Source organism: Aplysia californica, unplaced genomic scaffold (genome assembly GCF_000002075.1).
Source record: "Aplysia californica isolate F4 #8 unplaced genomic scaffold, AplCal3.0 scaffold00003, whole genome shotgun sequence".
Classification (NCBI taxonomy): Eukaryota; Metazoa; Mollusca; class Gastropoda; order Aplysiida; family Aplysiidae; genus Aplysia; species Aplysia californica.
The window spans coordinates 1,956,008-1,977,371 of record NW_004797273.1 but is presented as its reverse complement, the minus strand read 5'-3'; the positions used below and the strand labels follow the sequence as shown (position 1 = coordinate 1,977,371).

General features: G+C 41.5%; 1 protein-coding gene across 2 annotated transcripts in view; it reads left to right on the top strand.

Annotated features, from left to right (window-relative positions):
• The first annotated feature begins 1,077 nt into the window (after positions 1-1,077).
• The window catches only part of LOC101861475 (coiled-coil domain-containing protein 78), a 53,405-nt gene continuing 33,118 nt past the window's right edge, over positions 1,078-21,364 (top strand). Inside the window, exons 1-5 of one of the 2 annotated variants that reach the window (XM_005089109.3) lie at positions 1,078-1,215; positions 9,338-9,479; positions 12,901-13,118; positions 13,732-13,895; positions 21,144-21,287. In XM_005089109.3, the coding sequence (XP_005089166.1) occupies positions 9,367-9,479; positions 12,901-13,118; positions 13,732-13,895; positions 21,144-21,287 (639 nt within the window). In that variant the 5' untranslated portion in view covers positions 1,078-1,215; positions 9,338-9,366. Of the gene's footprint in view, positions 1,216-7,505; positions 7,633-9,337; positions 9,480-12,900; positions 13,119-13,731; positions 13,896-21,143; positions 21,288-21,364 lie in introns of those variants that run through there. The other variant, XM_005089108.2, reaches the window with a different exon arrangement.

Genomic DNA, 21,364 nt, shown 5'->3' with positions numbered 1-21,364 from the left:
CCCCTACTTTCGCCATCCCCACCCCTCCCCCACTCACAAACACACCACTGTAAACATTTTAATATAATGTGAAAGAGCTGAAATATGGTAGTGTCAAGGAACAATATTATGATTAATGTATGATAGGAGTTACTGAGTTAATAGAAACTGACTTGAAGGGCATAGGAAAAGAAACACTACTAGTACTACTAGAGACTATGCTAGAAAACAAACTGAAAGTGAGAAGCACAATGAACTGCTGGTCATGGCCTCCGGTACTTTAACAAAAGACTTTTACTTTCTACTAAGTTTGTACACACACACACACACACACACACACACACACACACACACACACACACACACACACACACACAATATCGACCAGCACTCGACCTGTATATGTAATATAAGAACACACTGTATGATAGCAAAAAGTCAATTGATACTGTACCAATTACGCCGTCCCATGCAGATTAAGTCTACAATATACAAAGCTGGACAAAGTTAGCACACAACAGTTTTCCATCCTTATGTAATCAAACGTTCTTCATCTCACTTCTCAGTTTACAGAACACTGTTGTAACAAAGTGGGGAAGTGTGTCAAATGCTAATTATGGAACTTGGTGTCTAGCCCTGGGTCTAGCTAGGGTGACGGTGGATAAGGAGGCGGAAGGGAGGGGGTAGGCCCATTGTTTTAGGCCCAGACTCTGACAGCCGAGAGCCTTCGCTCCTCGTTATAATTCTCCTTATATATCTTCACTAGACGATTCCTCTTTTCGCCGGCTAAACTCATATGGGCCAGGTACGTTATTAGTGGGGAGAAAGCGATGAATAGTCACCAAACAGGAACTATAGGTGGCTAAAAATTCAATAAACAAAAAAGATTAGTGCCATGCTGACAATAAATGTTCTGATGATAGTAGAAAAAGACTGAATGATAAGTACATACATGTATTGAGCTGATAAAATATTTCATGTGTCTGTACTGCTCAAGACTCAAGACAGTCTCATTACTGATTTTGCAAGCAACACACAAAAGGCCAATTTGGCAATCAAGGGATGATATATGTAATATATTCGCTGTTAGTAGTCTCAGGGCAGTCGATGGATTTGTACCAGTGGAGTGACTTCATCGCTGTACCCGCCGTGTTCGTTTGTCCACCTACGAAGTTCCGCAATGTGACGGTTTGACGGGAGATGATATAAAGTTACGAGCCGGTGCGATAAACAAAGGTGAAGGAATGGGGCTCTGTCGCGACAAAACAGCAGTGAATCCTACTTGTCTATTTGAACGCCTTCATACCGGGAAGGTGCTTTTTGAATGTCGATACATGTTTATTCGGCTTTACTTAAGGGAGTGCTTATTTAGGCCACATATGGCCTAAGTAAGGCAAGGGAGGGGGGGTTTAGCTTATTTAGGCCACACATGCTCAAACTACCCTTTTCAGGCAACTGAGTTCGTTCCACTTTCATAGTGGTGCACCTTTCTCATTTAGAACGGTTTTGTCTCAGTGTACAACTTATAAATCATAATCATAATGAACAGGGGCGAAGGCTGACTTGTTTGACAGGGTAATCAAAGTAAAACGGGACCAGATATGGCCTGGGGATATCACACAAGAACCTTTCTCGAGGCGGCGACTCAGAGTTGTGAATGAAAACCAATCCGGAATTCATTATTGTATGTTCAACCGCCAAAATAATCGTGAAAGTATCTTATTAAATATCAATTCCAATTAAAATTAAATTTAACTTTAGATGTGAATACACAAACACAAAGCAAAGAAGCAGAGATGTCAGTACTAAATCTATATGTTATAGATCTACGAGGGAGTCTAACTCTTTGGTAGAACATGACAATTATCATTTTAAAAAATTCTCATTTGGCTGTTTTTTTGTTTAGCCTTTCGTGGCCACGAGCTTGTGTCATAATCGAGGTCACGATCTGATTATAGGGCAGTAAAAAGTCGAGGAAAAAAATACAAGCAGTCACAGCAGTGAGAGATTATTAGGAGTTAGTTCCCCTCACATCTGTGAGGTAGACTCGACCAGTGTAATAGTTAGCTTACCTGACCAGTGCTTGAGACTGATTATAAATGTGGCCTGAAAGGGGTGAACAGGGTATATGTGGCAATGACTGCTATACACATGTTCCCTTCAACTCCTTTGGTAGACTCTCCAGTCTCACTTTAAGCTTACTTAATCAAAGCTTGTGACTGCTTATGGAGTGGCTCAAGAGGGGTGAACAGGCTATTGCAGTGGCAATGAAACCGTTTAGAATGCTAAGCATACTGTTCATTGTTGATTATGAACGTCTTTTTACATTTAATTTATGAAGTTTATGTTTATGGGTGAATTTGACTGTGACAATGTTTCAAAATTAGGAAGGGAAGCAGTGATTATTTGATTATATAGACGCTTCGCCTCTGATAATGAATATTGTAAAGAACAAAACACAATACGCAAAATTTTGCTCAATCCCAATGGTTTGAATAAGGGCCAGATTTTTCCTTCATGGAGGGGCAAAAGCTAGGCCACCATTTTGGCACACTTTGGTCAAGTGAAAAGGTCAAATCCTCCGAATGGACTTCCGGGTTAAATTTGGGGTATAAAAAGTGTGTACACTACGTGGCTGAGTCAAAGTTACACTATCTTTTTCTGAGTGACACTCTCTCGTACTGTCTCGTAGTAGTACATGTAGTAGGCCTAGTAGTAGTACAGTGGAGTCCACTTATAACGAGTCGGAAAAAACGAGAAGTCTGTTATAAAGACACTATTCTAAAACCCCGTTTTTTTTCTCATCTTTACCTTTGTAAATAAAAAACTGCTATAGCGCAATCAGACAAACACGCGAGTCGGTTATAGTGGAATATTGCTGCTGCTGTGCGCAGTGCATGGGCCAGTTATACATAATGTAAAACCTCGCCAGTTGAGAAACTAGTTGGTGATCTAGCGAAACAAAGAATGGGAGAGTCCATGTGTGTCAACAATGAAGGCCGGGGCGACCGAGTAGGGAGGGTATGGGATGCGCAGACAAGCAGAACGCATCGCGTGATGAAAGGCCAGCGCAAGCCTAGTTTAGATTATCAAGGCCTACCATACCTCTCACTTCTCCGATGCGGGGATGGAGAAGTCACAGCAATTAATGGAAGGAGTGAACGTGTGACGTGCGCAAACTGACGGAATGCACCACAGGGTGTGGTGGGGTGGGGGAAAACACAGCGGGTGAATTAGCCCAGAGCCGTTTCTTTCTGATCACCAACTCCGAGCTATCAGTCAACATCGCTTGAGAAAGAAACCTGATTCGATTTTTGATCAAGTAAAACCTAGAGTCATGTTGAAACAAAATCATCATCAGGGGAGATAGCAAAAGGAAATAAACAGAACACCAAACTCATAGATTAGGCCTACTTTACGGTTTCCCTTGAATTTATTACTAGATCTCTTATAGCGAGAATCCTGCTATAACGGACATTTTGCTCCCGTCCCCTCCCTTTCGTTATAACAGGATTCCACTGTAGTAGCAAAGATCGTGTAGAGAATCTTTGGTAGTAGATAGATTCTATCTAGTAGGCAGTTTAGTGAATGTGCTCGAGGCAGGGCGAATCGGCCTCGATAAGCCCCGTAGACTTTTGTGATCGGCCACGAAGCCTCGTGTTTTGATGGGTTTAGATCTAGATCTAAACAACTCACTGTTAATCGCACTGCCACATCCGACAGGCCTAGATCTACATCTTTTTAAAAGGAAAAGAAAGATCATCACAATGGTTGAATTCGCGTGAAAATCGATTCGGTAGAACAAGAACTATTAAAATTTGCTTCTGAAAACAAGGCAATTTTTATACGAAGGCTATTTTTATAACTCGATGAAATAAAAACTACTGGCTGTGTACTATGTTATTCTGTATAAATTATGAAACTTCAGGACGTATTATTATTTTCCAGCATCTTCTGACGCCTGAGCTGTAGAGGTTGAAGTTTTCACAACACTAATAGATCGATCTAGTAATAGGGCTTTCCGTAAAAAATGCATAGATCTACAAAAACCGAATCGACCGGTCAGCGACCCGGGCACCTCGCTCTCCCCTGCACACTGTGGTAACGTGTTGCTTCGGTATCGCATTATTCAACTATTAATACGTGCGGCTACATATGGCAATTGGGATGTACTGACTGACAAAAAATTCAGTTTTGTTTTTATTTTACCATATATTTGACTTTAATAGTGCAGGCGATAGCTAGATCTAGATTCCCTGTCTAGAATCAGTAGTAGCAGGCCTATGCTAGAAGCAGCCAGAGAACCTACTACTGCTAGATCTAGATCTAACTTATTGCTATGCCTTTGGGCTTTGGAATTGAAGTAAAACGAATTGCACTGTTCTAGTTACTTTTAGATTCAGCAACTAACTGTATTTCCAGTTAATAATAACAAATCTCAGCATAACAATCATTTTTACTTTTATTAGAATAATTAGATCCAACTTTTTTTCCTCTAAAATCTGTTTTGCGCAAACTTAAGATTTTTTCTACATGTACAGCACAGAATTTACATTGTAAGCCTAGCTGCTCAACAAAATAAAATACACACACACACACACACACACACACACACACACACACACACACACACACACACACACACACACACACACACACACACACATACATAGGGAGAGAGAGAGAGAGAGAGAGAGAGAGAGAGAGAGAGAGAGAGAGAGAGAGAGAGAGAGAGAGAGAGAGAGAGAGAGAGAGAGAGAGAGAGAGAGAGAGATCTATATAATCATTTTATGTTATTTTCGGGATACTTTTAAAACTCTTTTTTTTAACATGTCATCAAATCAAATTGTGCCATTTTCTTTGATAAGAATAACATTAGCAGTGGACTTTTTAGACGGCGAGTCTCTGAATCAATATTTTTAAAAAATATGCTAATCAATGAAAATTGCAAATTGTATATAGTTTAGTCCTGTAGAGGCTAGGTGGACTCCGGGGTCTGCAGAGCGAAACACTAGGTTTTAGGATGTGAACCCCGGAGTCACCGTAGTGAAATAAGGTTTGGTTTAAGTAAGGATTGGTGGACCCCGTAGTGATAAATAAGCAGGTTTAAGGTGGACCCCGGGCCCCAGGGTCTACCTAGCGAAGTACTAGGTTTTAGGACAGGTAGACCCCGGGGTCACCGTAGTGAAATAAGTAGGTTTCTTTAAAAATTGGTGGACCCCGGGGTCAGCGTAGTGAAATAAGTAGGGTTAATTTTAAAAGGATTGGTGGACCCCGGAGTCACCATAGCCGTAGAGGAATAAGAAGGTTTAATTAAGGATTGGTGGACCCCCGGGGCACCTTGATTAAACCTACTTATTTTACTATGGTTCCACCTATTCTAAAACCTAACTAGTATTTTGTTATGTAGACCCTGGGGTCCACATTAAACCTACCTATTTCACTACATTGACTCCAGCAGGGTCCACCAATCCTTAAAATTAAACCTAGATCTACATGTACTTATTTCACTACGGTGACCCCAGAGTCCACCAAATAAAATTAAACCTAGATCTACTGATTTCACTATGTTGACCCCGGGGTCCACCAATCCTTAATTAAACCTAGATCTACTTATAATTTCACTATGTTGACCACGGACTCCGCCAGTCCTAATATAAGATAAACTGAGATCTGCTTATTTCACTATGCTGACTCCGGGGTTCACATCCTAAAACCTAGCATTTTGTTAGGTAGACCCCGGAGTCCACCTATCCTTTTGGCTAGATATAAGACCCCGTGGTCCGCCTATCCACTTCCTTGATAATAACTGAAAACAATACATGCCAATTGTCATGAATAGTGAAAAAAAATGTTTTAAAAAAAAGATAAGGAGGTAGACTATAATTTGTCAAAAGCATTGCTAGTGCAAGTGAAGACCATAAGATAATTTTGTTATTTTCTGGTCATCTTTTCACAGTTTATAAAATGTTCCAGTGGGCCTACTACTAGATCTATGTCTCTGAAGAACATTTTGCTTGACTTTATTAGCTTTTTTCATGTTCTTGAAAGCATAGAATATATAGTTTCGCACAAATGTAAGCACAATACTTTGAAAAAGAAAGATAAGTTCATTGTTGTTGTTTTTTAACGGAATCCGTTTTACGTTGAGAAAAGCGCTAAAAACAAGTTAAAATTTTTTAAGAATGCCCATAATATTAGGAATCCGAAATTACTACCTTGATCTATAGTTGGCTTACTCTTTAATAACCATGAGCAGTTAAGAAAAAAAAAGAGAGAGAATGATATAGGATTTGTCTAAATATGACCATTAGCAATAAAGATATTGCCCATTTTGTCCAATTATCCTTGCAGGTAAAATCACCCTGTACTGTACCTCAATAAGCACAAAAAGAATATTTCTATGACTTTGTATAAAGGTGTTTTGTAGTTGAGTTCTATGTAAAATTCTCAACAAAATAATGTACATTTGGACCGTACAACTGAGATAGACACTCATGCACACAATAACATTCACACATTACACACACACACACACAAACACACACACACACACACACACACACACAACCCCCCCCCCCCCACACACATACAAACACACTATTACATTTACTCTCTCTCTCTAGATCTCTCTCTCACCACAACCACACACAAAACAAACACATACACACACACACGCAGACACACACACACATACACACACACACACACACACACACACACACACACACACACACACACACACGCACACATACAGACACACAACTCTTACCCTTGGTCCACTTTTCATTTAGTATCATCCTCTATTTTGAAATCCCCCGCACTAAATAAAAAGATCAGTAGAATCTCGACCTTCCAAATCCAAGGTTAGTTCAAGAAATCTACTATAAAATGTGGCCATACTAAGGTAAGGGAGGGGGGTTTAGCTTATTTAGGCCATATGTGGCCTAAATAAGGTCACCCTTTACTTAAAACTGACTGAATGAAAATCATCATCAGCAATAAATCTCTTGTCAACAGTTGAGCTGACAAAAATTTGACCGGCACCGCCGGTCTTGCCCAGTTAACAAACCGCCCCTGTGGCTCGCTAGTGTTTGTTTCTGACTTCTTTTATTTTATCTTTGTGGGTGCTTTTCGTAATAGAACATTAACAAATTTGGGCGGCACTGCACGACCGTGCCCTATGGACGAACCGCGCCTGATGTAAGCCTATTTGATAGAAGTCTGCCTATTTTTCTAACTTCCATTCTCTAGCAATCGCATTACATCGTCTTGTGTACTACTCTAGGAAACATCTTTTGGTGTGCATTTAATATATGATGAAGGCCAGTAGTAGCCAAGACACAGTAAGAACGTTGTTCGCCAGTCTTGGGTATTGGGTATTATGCCTTATCTTTGATGAATAGAGTATCAAAGATCGTACACAACAATCTTTGATAGTAAGCCTATAGTATATTATGCAACTTCAGGGATATAACTCATCGAGACATACTAATTTCTAACGAGTTACCTCCCCTAAGACTTAATGGCCGTCGTTGTCAATACAAACAAGCATCCCGAACAAGGGATCTGCACTGCGAATGACATCTAGATCTAGATCTACAATCTAGTATTAAATCTACTTTGATGTTCCTGGTATTCTAAGAATTATTGGTAACTCAACAAATTTTACTTTAGAAAGGACCCTGTTTTAGTTTACGGTTAACATTTAGGCCTAGATCTAGATCTAGATCTACATATAATATAATGACGTGATGAGTGAATATGTTAGAACGTCTGGCAGCTTTTATTTGACACGCTTACGATCTGTTGACTTCCGACTTTTCTGACCTGAATTAATGAATGAGTCTATTATCTAGATATCTATAGCCTAGGCCTACTTTATAGTATTGAGCTGTAAAATTACTTCTTTTGATAGACGCACAAGCAAGGCGGAAGCTTTTAGAGATGTATAGATCTAGACTCGTAAATGCCTTTGCCCTGTTAATCACTGCATGCTTTAATAAAGGCCAGCTCTATATTCAGACTAAGTCCGAATATAATTTTTATCTTTGTTATGTTTTAGATGACATGAGTGGACAAACACTCAGTAAGCAGCCTTGTTACTTGTTTTTTGCTTTTGTTGGGCTCGACTACTACAGGACGCAACGAATAGAATACCGAATACAACCACGGGCAACAACACCACGACATCTTCCCTTCATTAAAAAAAAATTAAAGTGCAAACATCTTAGGCCTTCTGTGGTTGAACTGCGTAATGCACTGTATAATATAGTAAGGTTGACAATGTTTATATAATGCTGTAAGCTGTGTGGGCCCATGCAAAGTTCAGTAAAACATCCATCATCAGCCGTAGGTCGACGTATGTCAAGTGTCCAGGCCTCATTTTGCTGTTGGTGCACAAATTTTTTTGCCTTTTCAACATTTAGAATTTGAATTTTGACAAGTCCGTATATGAGTTCAATCTATTCGGACTCAGGTCCGAAGAAAAAGTTTTATTTATATTCGGACTCTGCTTCTAAGTGCGGTTATGTGAGTGTAGGGAGGTTACATAATATAACTGTTGTCGGGGGATTTTACGTAAAACCAGAATTAGAACTTCTGTCCGAGAAGGCAAGGTGTAGATATTTTCAACCAGAAGATCAGGGTGTGGCTGAAAGACAACAGTAAGTTATCAAGGAGCCTTATAGGAGTAACAGTGGAAAGGCTGCAGTAAGAGTCAGGAGGCTAGATCGGAGGGGGCAAAGGGGGTGGGGGCAGAGAGTGGAACGAAAGCAAACGACAGAACATTGCTGGAGAGCAGGAAAGGAGGTGAAGGAGACAATTTTAAAGAAGAAAATTTTTCCGTCGCTTCCTGGATTGGAACCCGGGACCTTTGAATGAGAGGCAAACACCTTAACCTCTAGGCCACGAGAGCCTCCAGCTGATGTTGGAGGTCCTGGCAACAGTACAAATGCACAGAGCATGTCAATGGTTCAATTTCTCAAATGTTGAGTTAAACCTCTTTCTAAGGTAACATTGATCAAATGTTATTATGGTTTTTGACAAACAAAGACCTAAACTTCATTTTTAGATGCAAGTATCAGAAAAATTCTGCCACGTTGTCTGGGAAAAAATGTATATTTTCTATTTTTTAATGTAGATGCAGTGAACATGAATTGATGCTCCAACATCATAACATGACCTACTTTTTGGACTACTTAAGTATTACTCATGTATTGACAACTAAAAAGTGTAATCTTTTTGTGATAGATAGCCAGTATATATCCAGCCACATTTACACACATATATATCAAACTTAGCAACCATATCCATAGGTAGCCATTTGTCATTTTTTGTGGTTTATTGTGTTTTTCAGGATGGTCATTGGTTTCTGCCACCGTTGACATGAACATTCACGTCATTGGCCGAATTCGGCCAAAGAATAGAGGAGAAGGGCTACCTTTGCAACTAGAGGCCTCAAATAGAGTAGCAGCAAGACCTGGAGGACCTTATTATGGGTAAATATTAGTAGGTTTTTTTTTTTTTCATCTGATAGTTCATAAGATTTTGCAGAGTGTGCTAAAAATTAATTAAATATAACATAATCTGTAACTTGTGAAAATAAGCAAAGCTGTTAACTGCAGAATTCAAACTCAAACACTTAAATGCTTGTACGTAAATTGCATAACTTCTCTCCAGCCTCATTTGGAGAGACCCATTTTTCCTTTCCATGGCCTACTTCTCTTCATTTAATTGATTTAGAGAGAATTCAGTGGTCATGAAATGCAGTTCAACATGTTCAGCATGACCAACCACCGTGTAATCAATCACAGTAGCGCAAGACATGCCATTTTCACTTATTATTCCATCGGCATTGAGTCCTGCCTGCATTACATAGAAAGACAGAGAATAAAATAGTTTGGCCACGGTGGCGATGGGTGGTTCTAAATGTGGGTGGGGCTGAGAAATCAGGGTAGGGACAGATCAAAGGTAAGATTTCCTTGGTTCAGAGGACATTCCAGATATGTGTGAGTATGTTTCATTCACACGCTCACACACAAACGCACTCATATGACCTTATACAGTTGCCAGCGCCGTAAAACACTTATAAAAAAAAAATTAAAAACATTGATTAAACACACAAACGCACCCATACAACAGTAACTGCATTAGGCCGTGGGGTCTCAGAAAGCAAGGCATTCCTAAAATGTGAGCCTGTGAGCGAGTTTTGGTTACTGTGTCTCTGGGGAAAGTATGTCATGAACTTTCCTCCCATTGTCTGGGCTGGCAGAGAACAAACCCTCTCTAACAGCAGTTTCCGTGGGCTCTCGTTTGTTTCTTTTACCCTTTTTCAAGAAGAGTTTCATAAAAAAAGAACCGTGGGAATGGGCTCATCCTTTGCTCAGCCCTAAACACATTTGATTGGCTGCTAGGTTAATATTGTTGTAAGCGGTGACTACAGTGATTGGATAAACGAACCAGCGTGTGTGTTCACCGCATGCAACTAAAGGCGGAGGCAGAAAATTCTGAAACTGTTCTTACGGTAATTATCTCGTTTATATTTAAACATTTATTTATGGAGGGAAAAAGTTGGAAGAGGGTGGGGCTCATGCCCTTTAGCCCTTCACTATGCCCCGCCACTGTTTGGCCACCTGTTACATACCTCCGACCTCGAGAGCCCACACACCAAGCAATCAGGCTATAAAGGAAGAGGAAAGCCACGCAAAAGGTGGATCAAGGGTGTCAAGGAAACCCTTAAAAAACATGATATTACAACTGAAAGAGCTCCGGAGCTGGTTTACTATAGAAAACTGCATCTCCCCTCGACGCTTAACGGCAACAGAGGATGAAAAAGTAAAGTAAAGTAATTCTATTGTGAGTCTCAAGATCTATCTTATCCAGTTGCTTCTCCCAGTTACCTGCTCCAGATATATAGCTTTCCGTCTCTGACCGATTTCTCCCGCCTTTGTCTGTACACACTATTGTGTTGTGACCACACCAATTAAAATTCAGTTTATCTCACAAATGCTGCAAGAGAGACAACTGCTACAATGATCAGGATCCCGCTTTAAGCGAACTTGTATAGGCCCTACCCACCCAGCGTGTGATGTAAGTTTTGGGTAAAGAGCTCAGATGTAGTGTGATCCTGTCTGGGGCACAAATTGTATCGTTTCATCGAGATTTACATCGGACAAGTGATCACATTCAAATTCACGAGAGTGGCTGATCTGTGATGGAGCGGGCTGTCCAATGATCTCAACTTTTCACTCTTGCTTGATCTGCTGTGCCTGATGCATTTTTGTTCTGTAAATTATGATCTGAAATGCGGGATTTTAGCTTGCTGTAGATCTTCAGAGCGGGATCTTAGGGGTGACTTTTACGAGTAAAATGCAGTAAAAATTATGTTTGCTAAAAAAGGGATCTTAGGGGAACTAGGATCGTAAGTGGTGGGATCTTGGGCGGAGACGATTATATTCTGTTGTGCTTGAGAGAAAATAATTTCCTTTTACTGTTATAGTTTTACAAAACTTACAGATAATCTGAGTGTTATTCATCCTCCTCCTCTTCATCATTCTTTTCACTGGTTGGAAAGTTTCCAGGATGTAATTATTAAGAGAAAGGATTAATGAGAAATCCACAGGTAACACTGTTAGAGGATGAAGCAGTTACAATCTTTTTCATGGGGTTAAAGCTTTTGACTTTGTTAGAGTTAATTTAAGTTTGTTTGTTTTAGTAGAGGTTTTAAGACGCTCGCAACTGCATACAGTCATATGAGCGCCAAGGGGTGGATGTCAACAGAGTCCTTACAGGGAATCAGAATTACTCTGCTCACCTCTCTAGCTTCAACAGCACAAAGCTTCGACTATCAAGGCACCCCGGAAATACCAGTTCACAAGAGTTTGACAAACATACAAAAGAAGTAGAGGTAAAAGGACAATAGTAAGGATTAGGAAAGAAAAAGCAGCAGTTCCCTGTTGCAGTTCAGGCACAGTTATGAGCATGACATTGATGAATCAGCCTATTTACAATTCTACTGTGCATAAGAACATTTTCATGTCTCCCCTTTGGGACAATTTAGGTTAGATATTGCTGTTTGGATTAGAGAACAGAGATGTTGTTTTGCAATACAAAAGTCCTTCTTAGACATCCTTCTATCGGGATCACTGTCTTCAAATGAAAGACATGGCAAATTTTTAATAGTTGCAATTCAAGGCTCCATTCGACTTGTCTATTTAAAGTATGATTGGCCCCAATTTATTTGAGTTTCAGGTGAATTATGAAAGGGTGTAGTTTTACTAATTAGAGTTCATGTTTTTTAGTTATCAGTAGCAGTAGATCTCTTACTACTTTCAGAATAAAAATGTAAATGGTTGACTACTCTGTGTCCTTAACTGGTTGATTAATTCAGATCAACATCCCACTCTTACAAGATATAGAAAAGGCTAGGCCATTCTTCAAATTCTCAAAATAGCCCCGAATCTTTCTAATAACTCGAAAGTAGTTGTTGGGTGCTACTAATAGGTTCAACTTCTATAATATCCCTCTGACTGTCTGTCTTGGGTTTTTTTCACCCTTAGTTGGCTGTTATGGTATTGGTGTTTGTCTCCTTAACTTGCAATCCCTCCTCATCATCATTACATGGTTCAGAGATTACTGTGCTCAGCCTTAATACAGACTGCACGTGACCTAGTTTTTTAATTTCATAACCCAGACTTAAAGCCTCTGGCATTCTCATTCATCAGATGCAAATTTTGACAGGGTAATCTTGTTAGTGTTTGCTGGTTCTTGGGTGAAGGTTTTGTGAGGTATGAGCTGGTTTAGAAAGACATGGTTATCAGTTATTTAACGTTTCTCTCTCACCTCCCACTCCCCCTCCTCCCCTACGTTTCTCTCTCACCTCCCACTCCCCCTCCTCCCCTTTTTTGTATTTTCTTTCAGATTTTCTGAATTGTTTACTCAAAAGAGTACAACCTATGATGTGTTCAAAGGATCTGTCGGAGCAATGGTCGATCTATTCTTGGGAGGCTTTAATGTTTGTTTGCTCATCTGCGGCGAAAGTGGAGCTGGAAAGTCTTACTCATTGGCTGGAGATGGACAGAGCAAGGCTGGTCTTGTTCCGATAATGATAGACCATATTTTTACCAGGCTCATGAAAGGTAAGGAATTTAGTTCACTTTGTTTGACATTGATTGTTGACCTCCAACCCACTTTGAAGTAAGTAAAGTAAGAAAATACTTATTTACTCTCTCCTTATACCCTTAAGGTACATAAGGCGGAGAGCAGTCGACGCCACGCTTGTCTGTTCCTGGCCACGTCTTCCAATTTCTGCAAATTCAGGCCCTGGGTGATTGCCTCATCTCTTATTGCGCCTCTATAGCTTTCAGTTGGTCTTCCTCATTTTATTTGTCCAGTTGATTTCCAGTACCCTGTCTGATATAGGAATCTTGTCTTCGGCATTCTTAGAACATGTCCTAGATATCTCCACCTTCTCCTTTTCATGGTTGTGTTGATAACTTCAATTCGATCTATTTCCAACCCTTCATTATTTGTAATAAATTCATTCCATTTTATTAGCAAAATTCTTCGTAAACATTTTGTTTAGAAGCTTTTAAGAATTTATTATTGCCTGCTTATGCACATGAATTTGGGCAGTGGCCTGACTTTATTTTTTAACCATGAACACTAATTTCTGTAGAAATATATGCATGCTTGGTTTTGCTCAGTCAAGAAAGAAATAACTTATGAGAATGATTTTTTCGTTTTTTTCAGATAGTCATGGTTCCAATAAAAAAATGTCACTGAGCAACCCAAGACTAAGCATGCAGGTAGTTGAGATTTACAATGAAGTCATCAAAGATTTGATGGAATTGCCTGGACAAAGATCAGCCTCCTTGGTCCTGAAAGAAGATGCACATAAAGGAGTATACATTGAGGTATGCTTCACTGTTTTATTGGAAGATGTCAATCCACTAACACAGTGTGATATGATGTGTGTGTGTGTGTGTGTGTGTGTGTGTGTGTGTGTGTGTGTGTGTGTGTATGTGTGTGTGTGTGTGTGTGTGTTTGTGTGTGTGAGTGTAATAAATCCTTCGACATGGGAGAGCCTCACTCCTGACAAATCCAGCTTGAGAGCAGCAGTCACAGTGAGCAGCAAATCATATTAGGTTTCACAAATAAAAAATACTCAAACCAGGAGAGAAGGCCGCAAGCTTGGCACATCCATAAGGGGGGGCTCTCATGGCCTAGAGGGTAAGGTGTTTGCCACTCATTCAAAGGTCCCGGATTCGAATCCGGGTAGTGACAGAAACATTTTCTCTAAAATTGTCTTCTTTCACCTCCTTTCATGCTCTCTAGCAATGTTCCGTTGTCTGCTTTCGTCTCCACTTTATGCTTCCACCTCCTCACCCCCTTTGCCCCCTCCTCTGGGCTCCTGACTCTTTCTGCAGCCTTTCTACTGCTACTCCTTGGCTCCTTACTGTTGTCTTTCAGCCACACCCCTGATCTTCTGGTAGGAAAGATCTACACCTAGCCTTCTCGGACAAGGGTGAAAAATCTCGGAGGTTCCATGTGCAAGTTGCGCACGTTAAAGATCCCTTGGTGGTCTAAAATCGATAAAAGTAGGCTTCGGCCGCCACCCCTGGCAAAATTCAAAATTTCCAATCAACTGAAAATGTTTAATGTGTCCCGCGCGTTCATATGACCTTATGAAGTTGCGAACGCCGTAAAACACTTACAACCCCCCCCCCCCCCCCCAAAAAGCAAAAAATATCAGCAAGTCAAAGTAGCCTTTAAATATTCAAAATGTTGTAAAGTTTGCTCAGCCAGATTTGACCTCATTTGTTACAGCAGAAGTCACAAGCCTCAAGTCATTGTAATTGTAACCTTTAATTCTTCAAGTTCTTCTATTTTGATGGAGAAATATTCTCCTCTGTAGATGTATTGATCATCATCGGACATTGACGGATGAACTGTGTGTGTGTGTGTGTGTGTGTGTGTGTGTGTGTGTGCGCGTGCGTGCGTGTGGTCTGTGTGTGTGTGTGTGTGTGTGTGTGTGTGTGTGTGTGTGTGTGTGTGTGTGTGTGTGTGTGTGTGTGTGTGTGTGTGTGTGTGTGTGTGTGTGTGTGTGTGCGTGTGTGACTGGCTGATAGAAGAAATGGAGGTTGGTTTCAGAGGTCATGCCTCATAGATAATCTTACTGTGTTGAAAGGGGCTCTCATTTTTAAAATGTTCTCTGTTTGGGATGGCTTTACCGAACTCCAACAACAGTAGGGCCTATGTGCTATATATATAGCTGTGTCTACCTGCCTGCCTGGCTGCCTGGCTGCCTGCCTGGCTGCGTGTGTGTGTGTGTGTGTGTGTGTGTGTGTGTGTGTGTGTGTGTGTGTGTGTGTGTGTGTGTGTCTGCTTGTCTGCCTACCTACCTATCTGCCTGCCTGCATGCCTGCCTGCCTGTCTGTCTGTGTCGATCTGTCTGTCTGTCTGTCTGTCTGTCTGTCTGTCTGTCTGTCTGTCTGTCTGTCTGTCTGTCTGTCTGTCTGTCTGTCTATCTGTCTGTCTGTCTGTCTCTGCCTATCTGTCTGTCTATCTGTCTGTCTGTCTAAATGCCTGCCTGCCTGCCTGCTTACCTACCTGCCTGCCTGCTTACCTACCTGCCTGCCTGCCTGTCTGTCTCTCTGTGTTTTTCTGTCTGTCTCTCTGTGTCTGTCTGTCTGTCTGTCTGTCTATCTGTCTGTCTGTCTGTTTGTGTCTAACTCTCCACTCTCCCTGTTTCTATCCCGTGCCTCTATAATACATGCATTTCAGTACACCAGAACATCTTTTGTTTCTAACATGAAATAAATGTTGCCAATTGCTCTAGCATATTTAAAGAATACCGCACAAAAATGTATTGCTGATTGTGTTTTAGTCTTTTGATTGAACTGGCATCTTCGGTATAAGGGTTAGTTCCAACTGAACATTTTTTTTTATCGAGCATTTCGGTATTTTTGCTGTGATGTTCTTTCCCAGCCTGAGTTGGCTCAAACAGCTCGCCACATAAATAGTCGGAATTGTGTCGATGTAAATTGTAAAAAAAAACGCCTACAAATTAAAAAAAAAAAAGAAGAAAAGTCAAACCAACATGTGCACGAGTAGCCCCCCCCCCCTCAAAAAAAAAAGTTTACTTTTGTGTTGCATAAGACCAGAGGCCGTAGATAAGCTACAGAAAATCGGACAGGTTTGTTGGAAAACATCGTTCCAAGCATGTATACTTTGCAATAAATGTACATTCATTTTCGTCTTTGAGCTATAAGTGAGTGCTGTCGGGAGACGAGCATGCTCATTGGTGGTCTCTCATGAGTTGTTATGGCGCCGAGAATGTCACACCATAGGCCTATTGCGTACTAACTGCTCCATTGAGAGCCCGTTCTCGAAGTCATAGTCGGGGGCTCTCGTGGCCTGGAGGTTAAGGTGTTCGCCTCTCATTCAAAGGTCCCGAGTCGAATCTGGGTAGCGACGGAAAAATTTTCTTATCTAAAATTGTCTCCTTTCATCTTCTTTCATTCTCTCTTGCAATATTCTGTCGTCTGCTTTCGTCTCCACTTTCTCCCGCCACCCCCTCACACTGGGCTCCTGACTCTTTCTGCAGCCTTTCAACTGCTACTCCTTGGCTCCTTCTTACTGCTGTCTTTCAGCCACACCCTTGATCTTCTGGAAGGAAAGATCTACACCAAGCCTTCTCGGACAAGGGCGAAAAATCTCGGAGGTCCCGTGTGCAAGTTGCGCACGTTAAAGATCTTTTGTTGGTCCAAAATCGATAAGAGTAGGCTTCGAACGCCACCCGAGCAAAATTCAAAATTTCATGCCAATTGAAAATATTTAGTGTGTCCCGTACGCTCATATGACCTTATGCAGTTGCGAGCGCCGTAAAACACTTACCCCCCCCCCTCACCCCGAACGAAAAAGTCGTAGTCTTGGAGTCAAAAGGCTGAGGCGTGCGCTGGGATCTCTATCGTTACGAGAACCACTATGGAAAAAATGGTGAAATGGTTTAGGTTTAACGCCCCTATCAACACTGTTAGGATATTTATGATACAGGACCTCCGAGTTTAACATCCATCTCCGAAAGGACCGAGCCAAGTGGGAAATTCGTGTTAAGTGCCTTTCCCTAGAACACAACGTCGGACCGAGCTGAGGCTCGAACCCTCGAACTCGCAATCTCATGATTACGAATCCGGTGGCCTACTATCGACACAATTTTAGCCAGTTCGGAGGCGGGCTGCTTCGACCCTTCCTGCCTGACAGGGCTAACCTGGGCTGAGAGGGATGTAACGTCCAAGCAGAAAGACTGCTGAGACAGACAGTTGGGGATACTCAACAAAGAAAAAAAAAACGGAAAAAAAGAAAAAAAACAACTCCTTCCGGCAAGGAAATCGAACTCGGGATTGTGTCGATTGGGCTGGAAACACTGACTTGTTTTAATTTCTTTTTTTTGTTGTGTAAATGTTTTACGGCGCTTGCAACTGCATAAGGTCATATATATGAGCGCACGGGACACTTAAAACATTTTCATTTGGTAGGAAATTTTGAATTTTGCCCGGGTAGCGGTCGAAGCCTACTCTTATCGATTTTAGACCATCAAGGGATCTTTAACCTGCGCAACTTGCAGAGAGTTTTCGTCCTTGTCCGAGAAGGCTGGGTGTAGATCTTTCCTGCCAGAAGATCAGGGGTGTGGGTGAAAGACAGCAGAAAGAAGGAGCCAAGGAGTAGCAGTAGAAAGGCTGCAGAAAGAGTCAGGAGCCCAGTGGAAGGGACAGAGGAGGTGAGGGGGTGGGGGCAGAAAGAGAAGACGAAAGCAGACGACAGAACATTGCTAGAGAGCAAGAAAGGAGGTGAAAGGAGACAATTTTAGAGAAGAACATTTTTCGGTCGCTACCCGGATTCGAACCCGGGACCTTTGAATGAGAGTCCAACACCTTAACCTCTAGGCCACGAGAGCCCCCTTGCTTAAATAGGAAAAACGAGCTCTCGTCTTCTTCATGTGACAGCAAAGTAAGTGCTTATAACCTCTGGACCACTGACGCCAGTTCGTTCTACGTGCTACAACCCAACGTGCTCAGGAAATGGCCTCTGTGAGGGCAAACAGGCTGCCTTCCTCTCTTTTATGACAACCGTTGTCTGCGCGTAAACAAGACGTTCCGTTATCAAACAGAACGCATGGGTGGTTGGTGGGTGCTCTGGTGTGGTTTGCTCCTTCTTTCCTATCAAACATATATCGTCCTATTCTCTCCTCCTTCTTTTTTGTGTTTGTTCTTCTCTTGTAACACCTCTAATCTTCGTCACTTATATATGACCTTATTGTGTTGCAAGGGCTACAAAATTCTGACTAAAACTAAACTAAAAACAGGACGTTGGAGCTTTTCATCATCATCATTGCCTTTCTCACCCTGGATCAGGATGTAGGCCACGAACAAACACTCTCCACCTTTCCCTATCCTCGGCTAGTCGCTTGATGTCACTCCACGTCTTCCCACTTTTCTGTACATCCATTTCCGTGACTCTTCTCCAGGTTCCACGTGGTTTTCCCCTTGATCTTTTACTCTGTGGGTTCCAATCTAACACTTTTCTTGTTATACAGCTTCTTGACTTCCTGAAAGTGTGTGTTGGAGCTTTTGCTGGTCGTTAACTCCGCTCTGGACGCTCTGCAGTCATATCGTCCGTTGTTAATCGGCGTCTGTAGTGTTGCAGTTAGGCACACAGGAGAGCCGAATTGGATTCACGAATAGGAAGAATTTTAATTTAGTATCTCAGTCTTTCTGCTGGGATGTTATATTATATCCTGCTCTGCTTTGGTTGGTCCTGACAGATTTGTGTCAATGGGGGTGTAAAAAAACCTTATTGGAATAGTCATCGTGTAACTCACGTGTAAGTCACAGTCAAGGGCATACTGTTATCTGTGGTAGAGTGGTTTTAGGTGGTAACAAATAGTCACTTATAAGCACAAGGGGGCTATCCCGAAAAATGCTGTTGTGAGAAAATCGAACCAAAGTTTTTGCCCCTTTTTTCAGTCTTTATAAAATAGGAGAGTTTTCTCTATAACCAAGCAAATATGCACACCAATGAAACCGAACTTCTCCTATAGGTAGGGCATTGTCCAGTTTTGGTGTAGGTCAAGATTTCTGGAAACTCCCGAAATCTGGCTTAGCTCACGCTTGTCCCTAAAAGCGACCATAATTGGCGTCATCATTTTGGATCCGTTCGGTTTTGTCGGTTTTGTTGGCTTGAGGCTAGCATGGTTGTCCTCCACTGGAAGACCGAAACCCACGAAACCTACAAAACCGGTGATAACTTTCTATAACAAATGCGTTTTTTTTGTGTCAAGGCCGCTCATACTCATAGGGCGATCGGTTTGGGCAGTTAATTGGTCTATTTTTAGTGTGTGCACTGAAGCCGCCTGAAACCGGACCGTGGGTGGTTGGCGGGTGCTCTGATGTGGTTTGCTTCTTCTTTCCTATCAAACATCTATCGGCTTTACCTGCCCTCCTTCTTTTTTCTGTTTGTTACTCTCTTGTAACTCCTCTAATCTTCAGCACTTATATGACCTTATTGTGTTGGAAGTGCCGTAAATGCTTACTAAAACTAAAGCCAAACCGAACCGGTCCTCCAATGGGCACCACCGACCTACTAAATCGAACCGAACCGTACTGAACGTGCCTATAGGCACTCCCTATTAGACTGTCTGCAGTATCACGTGAATGCGATTCTTGCGTATGATAGTCTTGTTTTATCAAGTATCAGTACATGTATATTACTATATACTCCACCTTTCTGCTCATGAAGGGGAACTGGATATTTTTCCTCCTTGCCTGGGTTGTCTCTGACAGATTGGGTCGATTAAGCAGCCGGCCTCCTAAATTGTCTATTTGCGTGTACATCAGTAGATAATGTTTATGAATGACTGGTTCGACTATTGGTATGAATGTCTACTGAAGAAAAAATACAGTAGGCATTGTTTATTTATAGTATGCATCATTCTGGTCGTACTGGGTATCGAAACAAGCTAAAACAACAACTAACAAACAGCAGACCATTTAACAGTCTTTTTGTAACTAATATGTAGTGGTCATTATAGTATTATAGGCAAGTCAATAGCTCAGTGTGTTGGTTTTGGGGAGTTTTCAAATGAAAATGAAATGATAATATAGGTTTAGCGCCCCTATCAACACTATTAGGATATTTTATTATTTAAGAGGCGGAACCTCCGAGTTTAACGTCCATTTAATATAGGTAACATAGGTAATATAGGTTAATATATAACGTCCAAGGATAATATAGGTTTAGCGCCCCTATCAACACTATTGGGATATTTTATTATTTAAAAGGCGGGACCTCCGAGTTTAACGTCCATTTCCGAAAGAACCGAGCCGAATTGGAAATTCGTGTAAAGTGTCTTTCCCAAGTACACAACGTCGGACCGAGCTGAGGCTCGAACAGGAAGTGTTCAAGGCTTGCAACCTTCTTGATTCTCGGCTCTTCAGAGATGGGAATTAAATTCAAAGACTTTGTCTTGAAAACGAAGAGAAAATGGTATAGGTTTGTGACACAGTAAGGTTATTCAAGAGGCGGAACTTTCGAATTTAATATCCATCTCCGATACGGCCAAGCCAGATTGGAAAATTAGTGTACACTACCTTTCCCAGGGCGTTTAGTCGGATGATTCTCACGATTACGAGTTCTGTAGCCTAACCGACGCCACTGCGCTGTCTATGTATTTAGTAACCTTTTTGCAGGACGTGTATTTATAAGGACGTTAATCTCATGTCGTACCATAGCAATGTATTTATTTGGGTTAAACTGATTGATTGGTTGATTGATTGTGAACTGCTATTTCCGCTTTGCCTTGATAGTCGAAGCAGACTTTGTGCTGTTGAGGCTAGAGAGTAAGCCTGATTCCCCGTTTATGCTTCTCTGTTGACCTCCACCCCTTTGCGCTCATATGACCGTATGCAGTTGCAAGCGCCTTCAAACCTTACTGAAACAAACATGATTGATTGGTTGAAGATTGACTAACTGGTTGATTGATTGCTTGATTGCTTGATTGATTGATAGATATATAGATTGATTGATTGATTGGTTGATTGATTGATTGGGGGGTTATAATATACTGTTGTACATATTCAGTTAAAATGTTTCTCTATTTCCAGAGAGCCAGCAGTGCAATCATCAAAGACAACACTCAGGCCAATAGAGAGTTCCGGCAAGCTTGGGGCCGCCGGACTGAGGCGTCGTCAGACTATGGGCCGGCCGTACACCACTCTGCCGTGTTCTGTCAGATCGAGATGGAAGTGGTGAGTAGCACTGATGCTGTTTTGTCTGTCTGTCTGTCTGTCTGTCTGTCTGTCTGTCTGTCTGTCTGTCTGTCTGT